This window comes from Anser brachyrhynchus (genome assembly GCF_964034855.1).
Source record: "Anser brachyrhynchus genome assembly, contig: SCAFFOLD_264, whole genome shotgun sequence".
Taxonomy (NCBI): Eukaryota; Metazoa; Chordata; class Aves; order Anseriformes; family Anatidae; genus Anser; species Anser brachyrhynchus.
The window spans coordinates 65,510-84,544 of NW_027664073.1; the positions used below are offsets into that span (position 1 = coordinate 65,510).

The following is a 19,035-nucleotide window of genomic DNA, read 5'->3' on the forward strand; positions in this document are numbered from 1 at the left end:
TTGTAATCAGAAAACACTTCAGATCCAGTATGGATTTTAAGTCTTATATGTATGCACTCAGATAACATTTATCTTCTACTGAACAGAGAACAAACTAGTCATCAGACAACTAAAATTATCAAAGCTTCAGAAAGAATTCAGGACTTTCTTTCTTCTTACAATAAATTCTGTCTGGATAAGGGTTAATTCTACACTGTGGGGATTAGAAATAAAACTGCTTTCAGACAATTAAAGAACAGACACGACATAAGTTGCAAATACAGACAAGAACACTAACAGTGTCTCTCAGAATTATGAGATTGGTGGGATGACAATATCAGCTGACTTTAATTACTTGCAATGAAACATTCACCTAGCTCCACTGAACATCACTGAGGGAATAGGTTAGCAATGAAACTCAGTGCAAAAAATCAGGGCCAACCATTACCTCGATGAAAAATTTTACAACGTACTTAAAAAGTGTTTCATTATTTCCATCAAGAAAGTCACACAGTAAAATAATTTTACTGCAGAACTTCACACTGCTACAAACTGAACTTTTATTACTGTGAACACGGTCATTCAAGATCTCTATGTTTTTTTATTAATAAGTAAATGCATAACAGACTTTCAGGAACAAAGTTTTTCCTACACGGTGATCTCTGTGGTGATGTTAGTGCAAAAAATGATTACCATAAGAAGCAAAGATGAAAAATACATTGCAATAAAAATCAGGACTTAAAATCCTCCGCATCTCAAAAGCTGACTCTATTAATCTGCAAGATATTTTTATTTTTTTTATTTTTTTTTTATGTGGAACTGCTCAGAAAAATACAAGCCTTCAAGCCTGAAAGTGAACAGTTGCATAACCTTTGTAAACTCCTAGACAATTACACTGTCTGCAAATGCAGGCATCATCCATACTAAACTGAGGAATTTGTTGACCTTTTAGCTTCAGCTGTTACCTTGTCATAGACTTCGCAAATATCTTCCCACGGTACATGCTTCTAGTAAGTAATACTGAAAACATGATCCTTCAGGGCAAGATTACAAAGTTTAGGATTACTTGAATTCTATTACTTCTACTAGAGAGCATTCTAAAACTATAGGATTACTCCTGTGGAACACGAGAGGTTTCACAATCATACCATCAATTATTTAGCTGGTGTGTATTCTTCCTTGTTACATTATTTGTACTAAGATTTACCTTGCACAGCCTGCCAAAAGTAGTTTTTACTCTACTGACATAAACTCAGCTTTGAAAATCATTATTACTTTTTTAAAAATGATGTAATATAGTAAATACAACATCAGAAAAGATTTAGAGAATGCAGAACAAATTTATTCAAATAACCAAAAAGATATTATAGGTCACAGTATTTTATTTTATTAAATACCAACTCAATTTGTGTACTAAATTCCTGGTTTTGCTACACAAATTTGTATTGGAACATAATTTGTTCCGTATGAATTGCAAAGCATAGAGTTCAGCAGAAGCCTTTGTAAAATCATGGATTAAAAAATAACTCTTCCCCACCTTCCTCACCCCAGTATATTGCTGATAATTTTGATTTTTTTCAAATGAAGCTGAAACTGTAGTTCTTGTTCACTGCTAAGTTTTGGTAAACCATGCATTTGGAGGTAAACCATGCATACTCAGATCGCTTCAGGGTAGGTACCTGACAGCTTTGGCCAGTTTTTGAGGGAGGTAGCTGCCTGGGTACCTTCACTTCCCTTCGCTGATCTTGTTTTGCAAAACTTCTGGGCTAGCTCCAAATACAGAACTGCTTGTCACTACCAGCTGAACACCCCTCCACGTTAAGACCCTCCCAATTTTGGCCCTACTTTGGAGGTAGCTGCATGCCTGCTAGCTACCATTGCCTCCTCCAGGGAAGCTTCTGCAAATGTTTGGCATTCTGCCTGAGAAACATTTACCTCTGGGTATCAGCTGCAAAGCCCTTCAGGGTACGGACACCACAAGTTTGGACAAGTTTAGAGGGAAGTGTATGCCTGGTAGCTACCCTTGCCTTCGCACCTCGGCATGCTTCTAGAAAAAAAGATTTGCCTTCCTCCAAGAGAGATTTTTTTCTTTGTGGATACTAAACTCGGATCCCTCTAGGAAGTGTAACAGAGAATTTTGGCTAATTTGGAGGTTGCTACATGCGCGGTAGCTACCTTTGCCTCCACCACATTGTACTCATGAAAAATTCTGTGTTACACGCGGAAGTTCTGGAAAGACCATACCCAGATGGGGTATCTACCTGCAGTCTGGCCAAATTGGGAAGGACGTGCATGCCCAGTAGCTACCCATTCCTCCTCCCAGGCATACTTGGTGAAATTTTTGGGCCTCTTCCAGAGAGAGAGGGGCTTGTGGATTCGGTCCGCAGACCCCTTCAGGTTACGTACCCGAGAACATTGGCCAAAGCTGTCAGGTACCTACCCTGAAGCGATCTGAGGAGAGGATCCCAAACTAAATCTGTATGTGGAGGTAGCCACAAAGCTCTGGCCAACAAGATCCGCCAGCTGTGTGGCATCCAGGGCAGCATTCGTAGCACAGACGGTTTGTATGTGGTCTTGGACACTGGCTACATGTGTCTTTATGGTGTCTGGGAGACCACCTGCCTGCGACCATAGAGACGCGGTCCTCCCGGCCTGCTAGAGCGGCCCCCCGCGGTCCGCCAGAATCCCAGCGTCCCTTGCGCGCTCCCGCCCGGCCTCAGCGGCTTCCGGCGGCGGCAGAGCAGGGGCGGCGGGAGCAGCGAGGCGGCGGTAGCCGCGGCGTAGCGCGGGCAGGGCCAGAAGGTGCAGACGGTGATGGTGCAGCCCATCGTAGCCTTCCTGCGGCCGGGGGGCGACGGGGGAGCGGGTGGGGGGCGGCCCGGGCCTCAGGGGTCTCGGCCCGGGCCTTGAGGCCTTGTTCCGGGCCTGGAGCTCTTGTCCCCGTGCTGAGCCCTTCACGCAGCGCCGCAGAACCTCATCTTCTGCTACCTGCAGAGCGTGAGTAGCGCAGGGAGAGGACGGGGAGGGGATGGGGATGGGGATTTGGGGGAGGGGTGGGGGGAGCGGGGAGGGTCCGGGGATCCCCCTCGCTGAGTTTTCGGCTCTCACCGGTTGCTCGGGGCAGGTTTGTGGGGAATGGAGAGCTGTGCGGCGTGCTGGTGGGTACAAGGAGCTGCTGCGCAGCGCGGCGTTGCCCCCTCGTGTTAACGGGAGTGGGATCGTGCAGCCGGGCGTGCAGGAGTGTTCCCTTGTGACTGGAAACGTGTTCTTCAGCAAACGTGTAGTATTCACCCGGTCCTATAACACTCTAAAATGTCAGACTGTTAATTGAAAGTGCCCCTGAGAGTTGCTCCTTGGAGTGTTTGGGAGCTCTAGCGGCTATGGTTAGCGGGTATTTCTGAACACATGAGAGAGAACAGAACTACTCGCGGTGTTTGTGTGCCTATTTACTCTCCTCCTTCATTCTGCAGAGGTCGAGGATCCAGGTGTGGCTTTCTGAGCAAGTGAACATGTGGATAGAAGGCTGCATCATCGTGAGTATCAGCACGACCCCGCGTTACGTCGTTAGTTTGTTTTCCCTCATTCACAATCCTATTTTTTCTTGTCAAGAGAAGCTAGCACAAGGGAAAAAAAAAATCGCTAACAATTAGTCTTCATTGTCCAGCCTGGGTCAGCAAAGCTGACGATGGTTTGTGTTGTTGCTGAACTAATTGCCACTGTTGCTGATTTCTAGGGCTTTGACGAGTACATGAATTTGGTGCTGGACGACGCAGAGGAGATTCACTCCAAGACAAAATCAAGGAAACAGCTGGGTGTGTCGTGTGTCTGTGCAACCCGAGCGACGCGCGGTCTGAAACCTGCCTGGGTGAGCCTTCTAGGTAGCAGCACTGAGAGGTACCAACCGTGATGGGCAAAACCCTGCTCAACCACAGGAAATACTTTCTGAAAACGCGAGATTATTCTCAGGTTCTGGGCTCTCTCTAATCCCCTCTTTCCCTTCTCTGTGCTGCAGGCCGGCTCATGTTAAAAGGGGACAACATCACTCTTCTACAGAGCGTTTCTAACTAGAATTTGCCATCCTTAGAACAAAGGTGGCTGCCGTGCTGCGGAGTGACTGAGTGCCAGGGGAACGCGGCCAGCTGGTAGATAGGAAGTTATTTGTAACTGGGGTTGCATGTTGAGGTCAAAAGTCCTTCCTTTGTGGACTTCCTTTTCTTTTTGCTGTGGATCTGATAAGTTTCGCTAACGGTATGTGCTTTCTCGAACATTACATCTGCATTATGCGGCCAGGGTGGACTCGTTCAGGGCACGGAAGCCCCACACGGTCCTTGAGCTAGCAGGGTGCTAAGGAGGGTGTTGGAGATTTTGCATACGATTGCAGCCCTTTGTTGCTGCAGTGACAGGTTCCTCAGATTCTTTCTAAACAGGGTTTAACTTGTTGAGAATCTTTTTGGGAGTGTTTATTGTGGATCAATCAGTAAAAGTATCTTAGTGGGCCCGTGAGGGATTTGGGGCTGTGGTGCAGTAACCCAGCGTTTACAAGTGTTACTGCTACGCATGCCTGTCCAATAACGTCTCCAGATCAGAGAGTGAGAGCGGGCAACTGGTTTGGATTAAATCTGTCACTTCTTGCTGCTTTGGACAGAGCCTGTAGATTAAACCCTTGTGCTGTTCAATAAGCTGGGGTATCAGATGTGTCGGTTGGGTTTTTATCACTTGATTTATTTTTTTTATCCGTCTGGAGATCTGTCTGTTCTATTTAAGTTTCCCCAAGAGAGCTGAGTTGCTTGGTGCATCGACCAAAGATCAGTTCCCTGGCTGACTTGGGACAACCAGTCCCCTCGTTTTTCTGAGCACAAAAAAAAAAAAAATTGACTGTAACTGTAACTCAGAAACTAAGATTACCTGAATGGAGAGAAATGAATTTTGATGCACAGGCTGTGCTAGAAATCTGTTAATCAACATTCAGTTTTTCAAAACTTCAATTTGTGTATCACCATCATGAAAATTAGTAAATTCAAGGTGGGAGATCCTTTCCTGAAAGGGAAGGACAGAAATACGAGTCTTGCTGTGGGGCCTACCCAGCGCAGTTCTGCCATTCCGAGAAGTAATACGTCAGGAGTGTCACAGCAGACGTTCCCAGGAAGAAACCTTTGAGGGGCAGCATGACACACTTTATTGGCTAAAGCAGCTTCAGCTGTACAGCCTGCTGCCGGGATGGGGAATTCTAAGTTGTGTTCAAGTTGCTGAGTTCCTTTCAGCATGTAGTAAAGATGTAACGTGCCGATGTGGTTTGGGAACAGGAGGCATTACGTGTCACCAGCAGTGGGCACACAGGGAACAAAATAGTATCTTACGAGGTCCTCCACATCCGCCTTTCATTTTGTCCTTGGTTTGCCAGCTGGAGCTTTCAGGAGGCGAGGAAGGAGGCTGTCCCAGTGAGTAGTTCAGGTGTTGCAGGGTATTTGTGATGCAGTGCTTGTAAAATTTACCTGCCCGCATCTCCTGTTACAGGCAGCCCCCCCCGGGCCCTGTGAGACGGGGAGCTGCTGCCCGGGCTTAGGCCCAAGGTGCCCTGTCAGGCCCAGGGCCGCCCTTGCCCTTGCCCTCGCCCTGCCCTTCCCTCCCGCTCCTCAGCCCTTCCTCAGGCCTTTTGGGCCGTCCGTCCCACCGCCCTGCCCCGTCCCTGCCGTCTCCCGAGGGAAGCAAAGAGTCCCTGGGCGGCCTTCAGGGAGGAGGTTCTGCTGAGGAAATTAAAGCTTCCCCCTTAACGGGCGCCTTGCGAGTTATTGAGTTCCAACCTTCTGCCTTCCTTTCGTAGCAGTGCCTCTGAGGTGTGCTGTAAGGTAGCCGTCATCTGGCGCGCTGCTCCTCCGTTTCCCAAAGGAGCTGCCCTCAGGATCTGACTAACTCTGGATGCACCCGGTTGTCACCTTAATTTCTCCGTTAGTTTGCTGGAAACAACCTGCTTGGGTGACCGTTGTGTTTGTTTCTTAAACCTTGGATCGAGGAGGTCTCTGTTTCCTTATGCTGATGTTCACGAGGAAAGTGCAGAAGGGATGCTTACTGTTGCCCGGGTCGGTACTGTTGCCAGGATGGGAATGTTTAGCCTACCGGCCCTCTGGTGCTGTTAGGCTGCACTCGGAGTGTGAGCTCTGGGCCTTATTTGGAAAAGACTGCGTTATTTGAGTGTACAAACCCGAGATATTCTGTGGATAGGTGATTCTCGAACCACGTCAGAACCACTGCTGGAGTCGGACGCGCGTTTGACTGATCAGGCGGAGCAGGTGAACTGAATTTGTTGCTGGATGGCGAGGTGTTCTGGGGGAAGAGCTAGTCTAAGGAAAACTTCCTCTTACTGCCCCTTCCCATCTCAAATGGCCACTGCCTGGGGAAATTGCTTCTTTATGAGATTAACTACAACGTTACAGTGAGGATGAGGAATCATCATTACTCCCATAGTTATTTGCTGCCAGGCCGCAGCGTTGATTTCAGAGATGTTTTTTTTAAAAAAAAAAAGGAAAAAAGAAAGGAAGTATGTATTCTTTTACATACTCTCTTTTTCCCGAGAGTAAATGTTGTAGCTTCAGCAGTACCCTTCCTCTGGAAACGATTCCCAGTGCCTGCTCAGACACTGGGGAGGAAAATGACCGAGAGAGCAATGGAGGAGAGCCACCCGATATAAAGAAAGGAAAAAAGGGGTTATGGATGAAGGGAAAGCCACTACATAAAAAATTGGTGCTATCTAAAAATTGGTTAAGGGTTTGGGACCTGCAGGTGCTGCCTACACGTGCGTGTGTTGCAGTCGTGCCTGTTGCCACTGCGCAAAATGGAGAGAGCTTCTTTGTCGAATGCAGCATGAAAGCATGCGCCATTGCCTGGAAGAAAAGCACGGCCTTCCCTCGTGTGGGACTTCTTCCCTATTGATCTGTGGTTTACCTGAAGGTTTACCATAACCTGCATCATATGTTTCAAAACAAAAACAAAACCCAACACCAACATTAAAGGGTGGCAAGGCAGATGCTCATCTGGGGACTGCTGGGACTGACAGGCATTGCTCCGCACCGGTCCTGACAGCAGCACCAGCTGCAGCGGCGGTGGTGGAAGCATGGTGCGAGTGTGGGGAGCCACGGCCCCTGCCTGCGTCCTCTTCCTCCTGCTGGTGGCCCTGTGTGCCCGGGGTGCCCAGGCTGCGCCATGGCGACCACCGGGAGCAGGTGGGTGGGCAGGGCCGGGGCCAACACCAAACCCTGGGCGGCATGGTGCTGCGCGTATGGATGGAGGGGACGGGGACGGGATGGCAGCAGGGCCGGGCGGGCACCGCGGGCAGGGGGCAGGCAGGAGGCAGAAGCCCCGCAGGGTGGCACGGTGGGGCCGTGGCTGCTGCGGGGTTGTTTCCTGCCGGGGGGGCCGGGAGCGGCGCTGGGGCCGAGAAGCCCGGGTCTGAGCCCCTGTGGGGCTGAGGCCGCTGGCCCCTCTTGGGAAATTTCCACCTGCATCTTTGTCCCATGACATTGCCTCAGCCCCCTCAGTCACTGCAGGGTGCTGGGGAAGAGGGAGAGCACAGCATGCCATGGCAACGTCTCTCATCTCTGCTTGATTTTAGATGATGACGATGTTGGCTCTCGATATCCAGCTTCTCAGCTGGATCATGGTTTGGAGCCTCAGGAGGATCCCCGAGGTACGTTGCGAGTGTGCTTCCTTGAAGGAAGATGGCTAATGGGCTGTAATAGTTTATTCAGGGTCTTCCAAGTGCGTTTGTGCCTTGAGGGGGCTTGCACAAATGAGCCCTGAATATTTCTTCACTTGGAGAGATGCCACCCCTGCCCCTCTCCACAGAGAGGGAAGAACCCAGGCTTTTCTTCCTGTTTGGGCCATGTCATTACCTGAGCCCCAGCCAGTGCCTCCCGGTCACTGAGGAAGAGGCAGGCCCCAAGAGGCAATGGAAGCTCCCCTTACCTGTGTCTGATCCCACTTGTGCCCACAGGCAGTACTGGTCAAGTGCCTCCATGGAATCCTGCTCCTGAGCCTGCCAGTATGGGTCCCACGGGTGGTAAGTTGTCCGTGTTCATTTCCTTGCTGTTTGTTAAGGGTTTGTTGAGCTAGCTCAGCAAGGGTTCAGCTGCTCACTGGCCAGGGGGCTTCTCCATGACAAACATGGATGATCATTTTTCCCGGGGTCTGCACGCTCCCCCTGCAGTGGGGTCTTCCTTTGTGTCCAGCAGAGATCTTCCCGTAAGAAACACCTGAGGGGCCACATCTTTGGCGGCGTGGTCCCTGCGGGGTGTTGCGCACAGCCTGGAGAGAGGATTTGGGAAGAGGCCAAGAGGGAGCCTCCAGCTCAGCAGGCCCCTTTGCGGCTTTGGAAATCCTGGCTCGTGTCTGGGTCCCACATCCTTGCCTGAGCCCCCTCCAGTCGCTGCAGGTCACTAAGGAAGAGGTAGATCACACCATGCACGGGGAATGTTTCTCTTCTGTGCTTGATTGCAGCAGTTCTCGTAGGCTCTGGCTACTCGACACCTCAGCCTGATGTGGACCACAAACTTGCAGCTGATACCCAGAGCTAAATGTTTCTCAGGCAGAATGCCAAACATTTGCAGAAGCTTCCCTGGAGGAGGCAATGGTAGCTAGCAGGCATGCAGCTACCTCCAAAGTAGGGCCAAAATTGGGAGGGTCTTAACGTGGAGGGGTGTTCAGCTGGTATTGACAAGCAGTTCTGTATTTGGAGCTAGCCCAGAAGTTTTGCAAAACAAGATCAGCGAAGGGAAGGGAAGGTAGCCAGGCAGTTCCTGGGTATTGCTATACATAAGACCCGGACTGCTGTGCTGTATTACACAATATTTATTTAAGCTGCAGCCCGGGGGTCAGTAATTGCCCCAGGCTGCATCCCGGGGGGGCCTGCCCCAGCCCTTGGAGGAGGGTGGGGGGGCCGTGGGGGCGGTGTCTGTGCCCACGAGGACTGGGGGCTGCTGGGCCGGTCGTGCACCTTCCACTGATCCGCTGCCGGGCGTGGGGGCCGTGGAGGCCGGGCTGGTGGCAGGCGGGCCGCTCTTCCAGGCACTGATGGTGGCCGCTGGCGTCGGGCCTGGCTCTCAGGCGTACCACGGTGGTCAGGCCGCCTGTACGGGCTCACGGAGCGGCTGCGGGTGTCAGTCTGGGCTGCCTGGGCTGCGGCGAGGCGCCTGCGGAGACAGGAACTTGCTGAGGCCGTGCTGCGGCTGCGGTGCCAGGCGGGTGCGAGGCAGCAGGGTGCAGGCACCCGGCTGTGCGTGAGCTGTGGGCACACAGTGCTCTGTGCAGAAAACAGGGTGCCCTGTGCCCTCGGCTGGGACTCTGCTCCCCTCGACATCCTGCCCCAGCTTGTCTCCTCCCCAGCGCCTCGCCAGCCATCCTGACCTGCCTGCTCTGCACGTGCTGTCCCAGCAAGAAGACCTGGCCCCCGCAGAGACAGGGGTCCACAGCCGGGCTCAGCACGACCGGGTCCCAACAGCCACCGGCTGCCCTTTTTCAGAGCGCCTTGCAAGGACCAGTACTCAGCTCCCTGCCCGGCCCTGGCCCTGGCCCAACAAGGTGACGGCCTCGGCTCCCTGTTCGGGGAGGTGCTGCCCATCCGCTCTTTGGGATGTGTAATTAAACACACAAGCTCTGTGTGTGCTGAGGACACGCACGCTGGCAGCGCTCAGGTGCGGCTGTGACACACCGACTGCCCCTCTCCAAGGCAATGCCCGCAGCTGGCAGGGCTCATCCCCATGCTCCCAGTAGCTGGCACACCTTGGCTGAGGCGGACACCTGCAATTCAGGGCATCCCAGAACAGGGTGCCTTGTGCTGGGGGGGAACTGGCACTGCTGCGCTTCTCTCTCCGATGGCACCCTCTCTCAGCTCCTGCATTTCTCTTCCTGACCTCGCTTTGCCTACGGCTGTCCCTGGCTCTGCTCTTGCTGCGGAAGGGCCAAGCTTCGCTAAGACCAGCAACAGAAAAATGGGCTCCAGAACAGAATGCCCAGGAATTAGAGGCCACCTAAAGCACTGGACAGCAGAAATTTCAGAAGAGTCTGGTCAAAAACTAACTGCTCACTTCACAATACGCTAACGACAACTGCTTCCTGGCTGGCAGCAGCCACATAATAATGTTAACAAAGATACGGTAAAGAATTTGGGAGGGGGAGAGGAGGAGAGGGAGCGGGGGAACAACAACTCACTGGTTTTTCTGCCACCAACGCCTGACAAGCACACAGCATGAAGTACACAGCTATCAGAAGCAGGAAGGCAACCAAGAATGCCACAGCGCCTCCTATGCAGTAACGGCCTCCTATGCAGTAACTTCGGAATTTTTGGGGCTTCGCAGTGTTTGCATTGTTCTCCCCATCCACGCCTGCAAGAACAATTGTGGACATTGCTGTGTCCTGCGCACTACTGGTAATCTCACCGGAGGTCTGACATTGCCAGGAAGTGTTCTGTTTCATTTGGTTAGCATCTTTGAGCAAGTGAAAATCCTCAGGCCGCAATGCTTCCTGAGGTTCAGCAGAAGCTGGGGAATCTGCCAAAGGCACTGCAACTCAAGGCACTCTGGAGCCTCCCTTTTGCCTCTCAGCTTTGTTTTCCCTCCATCCTTTGTTTTCCCTGCCATAATGCTGAGGGCCCAGTGTCTCAGGTTTGCTCCCCCAGCTCTTTGGAGTTCTAAAAGGTCTTAGGTGCTTGCCCACCTTCGCTGCTCGAGGCACACTCGGAGCCTTAGGGACAAAACTGAACAAAATTCGGGAGCCCAGGAGTGCCAGTGAGGCAGTGCCCCATCTGCACTGGGTCAGGGCATCACTCTGGGCCTCAGCTCACAGGAGGGGTCCCGTTTCCCATCGTCTGCTCAATGGGCTTCTGACGGCCTCGTTCCCCCAAGAGCAAAGTTCCAAAATCCCTGGGAACTGGGTGCGCTGGGAGGTGACCCCTCTCTAACCACAGCCACAGAGCTTTGTGAGCGTCTCTCCGCTGCACTGCTCTCACATGCTGTCACAGCCCGGGGAAGACAGCCATCCTCAGGGAGCCACTCCTGCCTTCCTCTGCAACACTTGCTGCCTACTGACACTCTTGGGTTTGGCTGCTGACATGAGGTGCAAGAGCGGGTACCAGGGCAAGAACCTGCACACGCATGCTGGTTCTGGTTGGTGACAGCGGATGACCAAGAAACAGCCTTTACCTGGTGGGGCAGTTGACTTCACTGGCTCTGTTCTTTTGCCAGGGAGCGGCAGCGTGCGACCGCTTCCTCGCCAAAGCACCTCCTTCGGCACAGTCTCTCTAACCAGCTCTTTAGAAAGAAAGCAGGACAGTGTGACTACAAGGAACTGCTCCTCCTTGAACCATATTCTGGGCACAGTTGCAAGCACACACCAGTTGCTGCTGGCTGGATACCAATGTTTGCACGGAACAGCTCGGACCACTTATGGTAGTGCTGGGCTAGCAGCTGCCCCTGGGACACGGCGTGACCCACAAGCGGCAGCAGAGGCTCTCGGCCTTCTCTGAGGCTCACCAGTGCCTGCCAGGTGTGAAATTGAGTGTCTCCGCTCTGATCCATCCCTTCCTGCTGTGCAGGTTATGGTGTGTCTACACATGGATTTAGAACCTCAGCTTCCCAAGTCTTATGGCGGACAGAGTGAAATATACCCACCAGGTGCTGCCTCCTCTAACTCCTTTATGATCTCCTCTATGATGTCAGGGGATGTTGGGGAAGATTTTCTTATTTCAGCATTGTCCTTCGCTGTTAGAGGACCTGAACAGAAAGTAGGAAGTTAACTTTGGCACCAGTGCAATTTGGAGGACCAGGGCTTCGTTTGTGAAGTCAGTGAAATGACTTCCCACCCCTGGGATACCAGCTGGGCTCCAGCGCAGGAAGCACCACAGGGCACCACAAAGCCCTTCAGGGTACGGACACCACAAGTTTGGCCAAGTTTAGAGGGAAGTGTATGCCTGGTAGCTACCCTTGCCTTCGCACCTCGGCATGCTTCTAGAAAAAAGATTTGCCTTCCTCCAAGAGAGATTTTTTTCTTTGTGGATCCTAAACTCGGATCCCTCAAGGAAGTGTAACAGAGAATTTTGGCTAATATGGAGGTTGCTACATGCGCGGTAGCTACCTTTGCCTCCACCACATTGTACTTATGAAAAATTCCGTGTTACCTGCACAGCGCTCACCCGAGAACCCCCTGCTCAAACTGGCAGTGCCGCAGCCACACACAAGCGCGGGCCCTTCCTGATCCTGGGCCGAGGCCAGGCTCCCCACAGCCAGCCCTCCTCAGGTCCTGACCCTGCACAGATGGCCGATTTTGGCCAGGGCGCCCCATGCCAACGCTCCTACGGCTCAGCTCTCCTCAAGGAGTACAAGAAAAAATTCCTAACTCTTTGGAGTCAGGGCTGGGATTGCCACATGCTGGCACAAGCAACTGGAACCAGAGGGGAGACCCGAGGTGCTGCCACCACCAGAGGTAAGAGATCCTCATTTGCAAAATCTCACTTGAGGGTGGCCATCTCCTCCCATGTGGCTCCTTTGAGGAGCAGAAAGCTCGGGTTGAGCTCCGGAGTCCCCTCTGGGGGTGAGGATGAGTTGTCTCCCCGTGGATGGGCCCAGGGTTGGAGGGCACAGGGCTGAAGCTCTGTCTTCTCGGGGACAGCCAAGCCTCACCTTCTGTCCTTTGCCATGTACAGGCCTCAGCTTCTTCCTCCCTCAGATTTGTCTGGGGCCAGAAGCCGAAGGAGAGAAGGCTCTCAGTTAACGGTCAACCGGTGCACGGTTAACGGTTGGACCTGATCATCTTGTTAGCATTCACGAAGACACATAAGCCACAAAGTGCTTATATGAAGGTGCTTTTATTAGGCGCTGGAAGTTAGGGGCATGCCTGCCCAAATCTAATTTCGTCCGATTTGTTCACTCAGTTCTCTTTTATCTCCTAAAATATTACATATGCATTAAGTTTTACAACACATCTATGCATATTCATTTCCTAGCTCTGCCTAGCCCCGCTTCGTATGCTAATTATCTAATCGGTCCTTCTGTGCTTGCGTATCACTCTCTGGTGGTCGTCCGGGTGGTCGTCGGGATGAAGTAAGATGTCTTCATCAGAGTTGAACTTTTTACCTTTTCTTCTTGCGCATCCTCTCTGAGCCCTTGATCGCAGTCCAAACCGCAAGGTTGGTTTGATCCAGGGTCCAAGAGGCCCCAGTTATCTAGATGTCTTGCAAACTGAGCATTCTTTGAGTCCTCCTTACTCCTCATGATGAATTGGTGCATTACCCCATTAAAACAAAAATTAGGAATCAAGAAAATTACAAAGATTAGGATTGTCACATTTCATAAGTCCACCACTTCTGCTCTATGTTACATTCGCTCTTCTGGTTGGGTTCACTTGATCTGGAACAGATCCTGTCTATTCCGTTTTCATTCCATTTCGCCTCCTGGGTTCCTCCGATTCTTTCTCTGTAATCCAAAGTTGTTATAGGCCGGTGGAGGGTATTGGGGATGTGGTTCCATATGCCGAGCAGTGGTTTGCATCACTGTCCAGTTCCAGGTTGTCTTCCTTAGAATCAGACTTTTCAGCGTTATAAATGTTAACCAAATTAGTACCCCTACAATCACCAATATAATTACTGTCTCCAGTAAGGATTTAACCCCATTACTAATATTCCATTCGCTAAAAATTTTATCCAACCAGCTTGTTGTCCTATCTTTCTCTTCCTGTTCTGCATCTTGTTCCACTCGAGCCAGTTGTTCTATGTCATGTTCTACATCAATAGTCACATTTGGAATGTGGATGCAGCAATGATCAATACGATCTTTTAGAAATCCGCATACTCCATGTTCCTTTAATAACATTGTATCTAATGCCAATCGATTTTGTAGGACCATTTTAGTTGTAGCTTGTAGTTGGATATTAAAATCTCTAAAGCCTTACTTGTCCTGTAAGTTTATAAATCGTTTCTCTATTTCGATAAGTAGCTACCTGTGCAAATAGAGATTCTAATGCCCAACTGAATTTTAATTCTATCAGTTCCTTTCATTATGGCAAAATCTTTAACCAATCCTACCAGTAAATTCTCTGATGATTGCCCGTGTGGGATCTGTACCACTTGTGTCCATGGTACCTGGTCCTCCCTTTTTCTTCTAGATCCTTTTTGGTGGGCTACCAATATCCCTTTATCCAATTTTGGATATACCAATATTTCTCTTATCCCATAATCTGTGCTATTTTCATGTGTTACTATGCACCGGTAGTTTCCTTCGTTGACATTAGTAACACTAAACAGGGTTAGGGTGGTAGCTCCTCTCAGTTGTAGGCCCAATTCTGGGGTATTACTTACGTACGCCTTCCCCTTCCATGCAGCCTTCAGTCCTGTATTGTCCCCAGTTGTGTTTATGTCTATTTCCTGGCTCTGTCCGGAGTCATTTATTTTCCCCCAGACCAGCTGTAGAGAGCTAATTGTTATTGGTTTATCGTCGTGCATTCCACATTCCAAAGTAACATTTTCTCCTTTGAATATTTCCTCTTTCTTATATTTTTCTGGTATTTCTAGGAGCCCAATTACAAGGTATTTACACAAAACAATTACTGTTGTCATTACCGTTGTTAAGAACCCCGACATTGTATGGTTATACGCGCTTCATCTGTAGTTTTGTATCTCCGATTGCTTGCACTGACCACAGTTCAGGAACCTTTTTCACCCGAGTGTAATGAATCCAAGCATCCACCCCATCTACCTTTACAGCTGTAAAAGTAGTCAATAATACTTGATAAGGTCCGGCCCACCGTTCTCTCAGGGGTTCTTCATTCCAGTTTTTGATGTACATTCGGTCGCCTGGCTGAATGTCGTGGACAGGGTTTTCCAGTGACAACGGTCGGTTCCACACCAAAACACTTCGAAGTTGAGCTAAAGTTTTGCCAAGAGACAATACATAATTATAAACATCCTGGTTCCCTGTTATGTGCATATTAGGATTTGGTTCTGGGGATTCGTAAGGCTTTCCACACATAATCTCGTATGGGCTTACTGCCATTCCACTCCTTGGCTTTATCCGTATTCTCAGTAAGGCTATAGGCAAAGCTTGTGGCCATTGTATTTTGGCTTCCTGGCAGATTTTACTGATCTGTCCCTTTAGAGTTTGGTTCATCCTTTCTACCTGTCCACTAGATTGGGGTCTCCATGCAGTATGTAAATGCCAAGAAATTCCTAATAGCCGACTTACGTCTTTAACCACAGATGCAACAAAGTGCGGTCCCCTATCCGAGGATATTCCTAACGGTACCCCAAACCTCGGAATGATTTCCCGCAAGAACCATTTTACTGTCTCTTCAGCTTGATTGGTGCGACAGGGAAGGGCTTCTGGCCATCCGGAAAAGGTGTCAACCCCTACTAACAAATACCTATATCCCCTAGTCCTAGGTAACTCTACAAAATCAACTTGCCAGTAATCTCCTGGTTCTATCCCTACTCTCACTCTTCCCATTTCAGCATGTTTTCTTGCTACTGGATTATTTTTCAAACAAATCTCACACTTTGACGTTACTGATTTTGCCACTGTTAACATATGTGTAGAGGTAATGCTACGTTTTAAAAATGTTACCATTGCCTCTGCACCCCAGTGACACTCATTATGTCTTGTCTGAAGTATTTCTCACATCACCAAGGGGGGTATTACTACCTGGCCCGTAGCGGTTACATACCGTCCATCAGAGTTCTTTCGGGCCTTTAGGAGATTTGCTAATTTCTCATCCTCTGGTGAATATCTTGGTTCCTTGGGAAGATTAAGATGAGTGGGGCCTACCTTGAGTGGTACCAGAGCCATCACATTCCACACCTTCTGAGCAATTTGTCGAGCTGCTCGATCTGCCAACCGATTCCCTTCTGATACCTTTGAGGTTCCTCCTTGATGGGCTTTGCAGTTGTCCTGGTTCCAGTTAGGACAGAGTTAATTTTTCCTCATAGTAGCTGGTAGGGTGCTATGTTTTGGATTAGGATGAGAAGAGCGCTGATAACATGCTGATGTTTTAATTGTTGCAGAGCAGTGTTTACACCAGCTATCCTGGGCCTTGAAAAGCAAGTCCTATGGCGACATGGCATCCCAGAGAGAATTGAGTCAGACAACGGGACTCATTTCCGAAACAACCTTATAGACACTTGGGCCAAAGAACATGGTATTGAGTGGGTGTATCACATCCCCTATCATGCACCAGCCTCTGGAAAAGTTGAACGATACAATGGACTGTTGAAGACTACACTGAAAGCAATGGGTGCTGGGACATTCAAAAATTGGGATACACATTTGGCAAAGGCCACCTGGTTAGTCAATACCAGGGGATCTGCCAACCGAGCTGGACCTGCCCAATCAAACCTGTTACGCACTGTAGAAGGGGATAAAGTTCCTGTAGTGCACGTAAGAAACATGCTGGGTAAAACAGTCTGGGCTACTCCTGCCTCAGGAAAAGGCAAACCCATTCGTGGAATTGCTTTTGCTCAGGGACCTGGATGCACTTGGTGGGTAATGCAAAAGAATGGGGAGGTCCGGTGTGTACCTCAAGGGGATTTGATACTGGGTGAGAATAGCCCATGAGTTGAATTGTAGTATGTTAATTATTATATAATACTGTATGTCGTCACTACCATGATTGCTATATATCATAGATGAAAATGGTGATTAATTAGAATGTATTGGAAAGAGTGTAACCTGAGCATGACATAAATGGTATGGAATAAGGGGTGGATATCTGTCCTGGTTCCAGTTAGGACAGAGTTAATTTTTCCTCATAGTAGCTGGTAGGGTGCTATGTTTTGGATTAGGATGAGAAGAGCGCTGATAACATGCTGATGTTTTAATTGTTGCAGAGCAGTGTTTACACCAGGCCAAGGACTTTTCGGCTTCTCGCTCTGTCCTGCCAGCGAGCAGGCTGGGGGTGCAGCAGGAGCTGGGAGGGGACAGACCCAGGACAGCTGACCCAAACTGGCCAAAGGGGTATTCCATACCATCTGACGTCATGCTAAACAATATATAGGGGTGGCTGGCCGGGGTGGGGGGCCGGCTGCTCGGGGATAGGCTGGGCATCGGTCAGCGGGTGGTGAGCAATCCCATTGTGCATCACTTGTTTCGTACACATTATTATTATTAATACTATTATCATTATCACTATTATTATTATTATTGTTATTATTATATTCCTGTCTTAATAAACTGTCTTTATCTCAACTCACCGGCTTCACTTTCCCGTTTCTCTCCCCCATCCCAGAGAGGGAGGGGGGAGGGTGAGCGAACGGCTGTGTGGTGTTTAGCTGCCAGCCGGGTTAAACCACGACACCTTGGGAGAGATGTTTCTGTGGCTTCTGAACGCCCCAGGGCAGCTGTAACACCAAGCTGGAAATTTGGGAGCAAGGATGAGGTTGTGGGATGGAGAGTCATGGAGAAAGCGAAGGGGGGCAGAGGTGTGAGGAAGCTTGCATTAAATTAAACATTATCTGAGGACACGGAGAAAGAGAAGGGCGGGGAGGCTGAGGATTTGAACCCATTGGGAGCTGAGAGGGACATTTCTGCCTGCCCTTGTGTGAAAGGCCTGGTTTTCCTTATCCCTATCAACCCTTTCCTTTGAATTTACACATGAATGCCTTCTTTATTCAATATCTCAAGCATCTCCTGTGCTTTGCTCCCCAGTGGACCCAGCAGTCCCTTGCAGCCGTGGGGCTCCAAGTCTCCCATTTGCTTTTCCAGTGTGAGCCCCGCATGCCCAGTGGGAGCAGGAGCAGCTGTGGGGCAAGCCATGATCTGGGGCTTGGCAGGGCACGTTCAGCTTTGGCTGAAAGCTTTCTGCTCCCACCAGCTGTGATATAATGGCTTTATTGGCATCCCTGGTCTCTAACCTCCGGCAGCCTCTTGTACTTCTGGATGGGGCTGGCAGGTCACTGCAAGGTCTTCTGTGCATTGCTGTTTCTCTTTTGGGCAGGGTAGGATTTCAGCCCCAGGAGCTCTCATCCCGTAGTCAGCCCATGTTGGAGAGGAAGAATGGTAGAGGATGATTGAGGATGATGGGCTCCTTCTTATAAACAGCTCTGAAGATGTTTCCTGGGTTGCAGATGTTCCTCGGTGCAGAATTTGCAAACTGAGATTCTGAAACTTCAGCTTCCTAAGTGTCACTTCCCAAAAGGATGACAAGCAGTGGGTGCCACTGTCCCCTGAGGACATTATCCGGGGTCCCAGGGTGCAGCCGTGAGACAAGATGAACCCTTTGAGCACCGAGGGCTCTGAGGTCTGCACGTGGACATCCCAAACTGACCTCATGCTGCCAGGAAGTGGATGCCCAAGAGGATTTCTTGGTCTGTTTGGCTGTGGTTAAGACTGAAGCTCTCTTAAAGGCTGCTACGTGAATGTTTCCCATTATGTGAGATGTTGTGCTTACCCGTTCCAAAAGCTCCAGCGAGACGGCAGTCATCCAAACAGTTGTGAAATACGTAACAGAGGAAACATTTACTCTCCTCTCTAGATCCATCAAGATCAGGTCGTGAAGTGGTGGGCTTAAACTGTTACACAGGAGGCTAGGCATTGAAAAAAAACTGTTAATGGTAGAGCAAATTCAGACAGGATTAGCCTGTCCTGGGAGCTGGTGGTATCTTCATCACCTGCCCTTTTTATGAGAGAGCTAGTCTAACATCTCGACTAACATCCAGATTTAACATCCCGCCAGCCAGATGGAGAGGACAATGTGCTGAGGTCTCTGCCATCTGTTTTCCTGTCAAATCCCATACGCTGATAGATAAATATCGATGTGTGAGCCTCGTGTCTTCATTAAGAATGCAATAGCAAATTTCATGGCCCTCTGACAGCAAAGCTGCTGGTTTTGAACCAGTGTCTTTATTGCTATTGCTGGAGGGAAAGGATGAAGCATTAAATCAAGGGCTGGGGAAAAAAATGATGCTGTGCTTCACTGATGGAGAAAATCATGGTCTAGGGATCCTACTAGAAGGTAACAAATACTGCACCCGCATGGCACATGTAAACCTTCTGGTAAGAGCTCTGAAGGTTCAAACGTATTCCGAAG

General features: G+C 49.8%; 1 protein-coding gene and 1 long non-coding RNA gene across 7 annotated transcripts; both read left to right on the top strand.

Moving 5' to 3' along the window:
• Positions 1-1,981: 1,981 nt before the first annotated feature.
• On the top strand, positions 1,982-8,222 carry LOC308186359 (uncharacterized protein). 6 transcript variants are annotated; one of them, XM_080608518.1, is made up of 5 exons: positions 1,982-2,976; positions 3,450-3,512; positions 3,713-3,844; positions 7,586-7,660; positions 7,967-8,222. In XM_080608518.1, the coding sequence occupies exons 2-5, from the start codon at positions 3,489-3,491 to the stop codon at positions 8,078-8,080; spliced, it is 345 nt and encodes a 114-aa protein (XP_080464644.1). In that variant the 5' UTR covers positions 1,982-2,976; positions 3,450-3,488; the 3' UTR covers positions 8,081-8,222. The 6 variants fall into 6 exon arrangements, 2 of the variants coding, with proteins under 2 accessions (XP_080464644.1, XP_080464643.1); XM_080608517.1 differs by lacking the exon at positions 1,982-2,976 and having other exon boundaries at positions 3,008-3,512; XR_013944028.1 differs by lacking the exon at positions 1,982-2,976 and adding an exon at positions 3,992-7,196 and having other exon boundaries at positions 3,014-3,512; positions 3,713-3,873; positions 7,586-8,222.
• A 2,946-nt stretch (positions 8,223-11,168) lies between these two features.
• LOC308186360 lies at positions 11,169-17,195 on the top strand. The gene is made up of 2 exons (XR_013944031.1): positions 11,169-12,447; positions 16,016-17,195. It is a non-coding gene; the product is annotated as an uncharacterized lncRNA (long non-coding RNA).
• Positions 17,196-19,035: the final 1,840 nt, after the last annotated feature.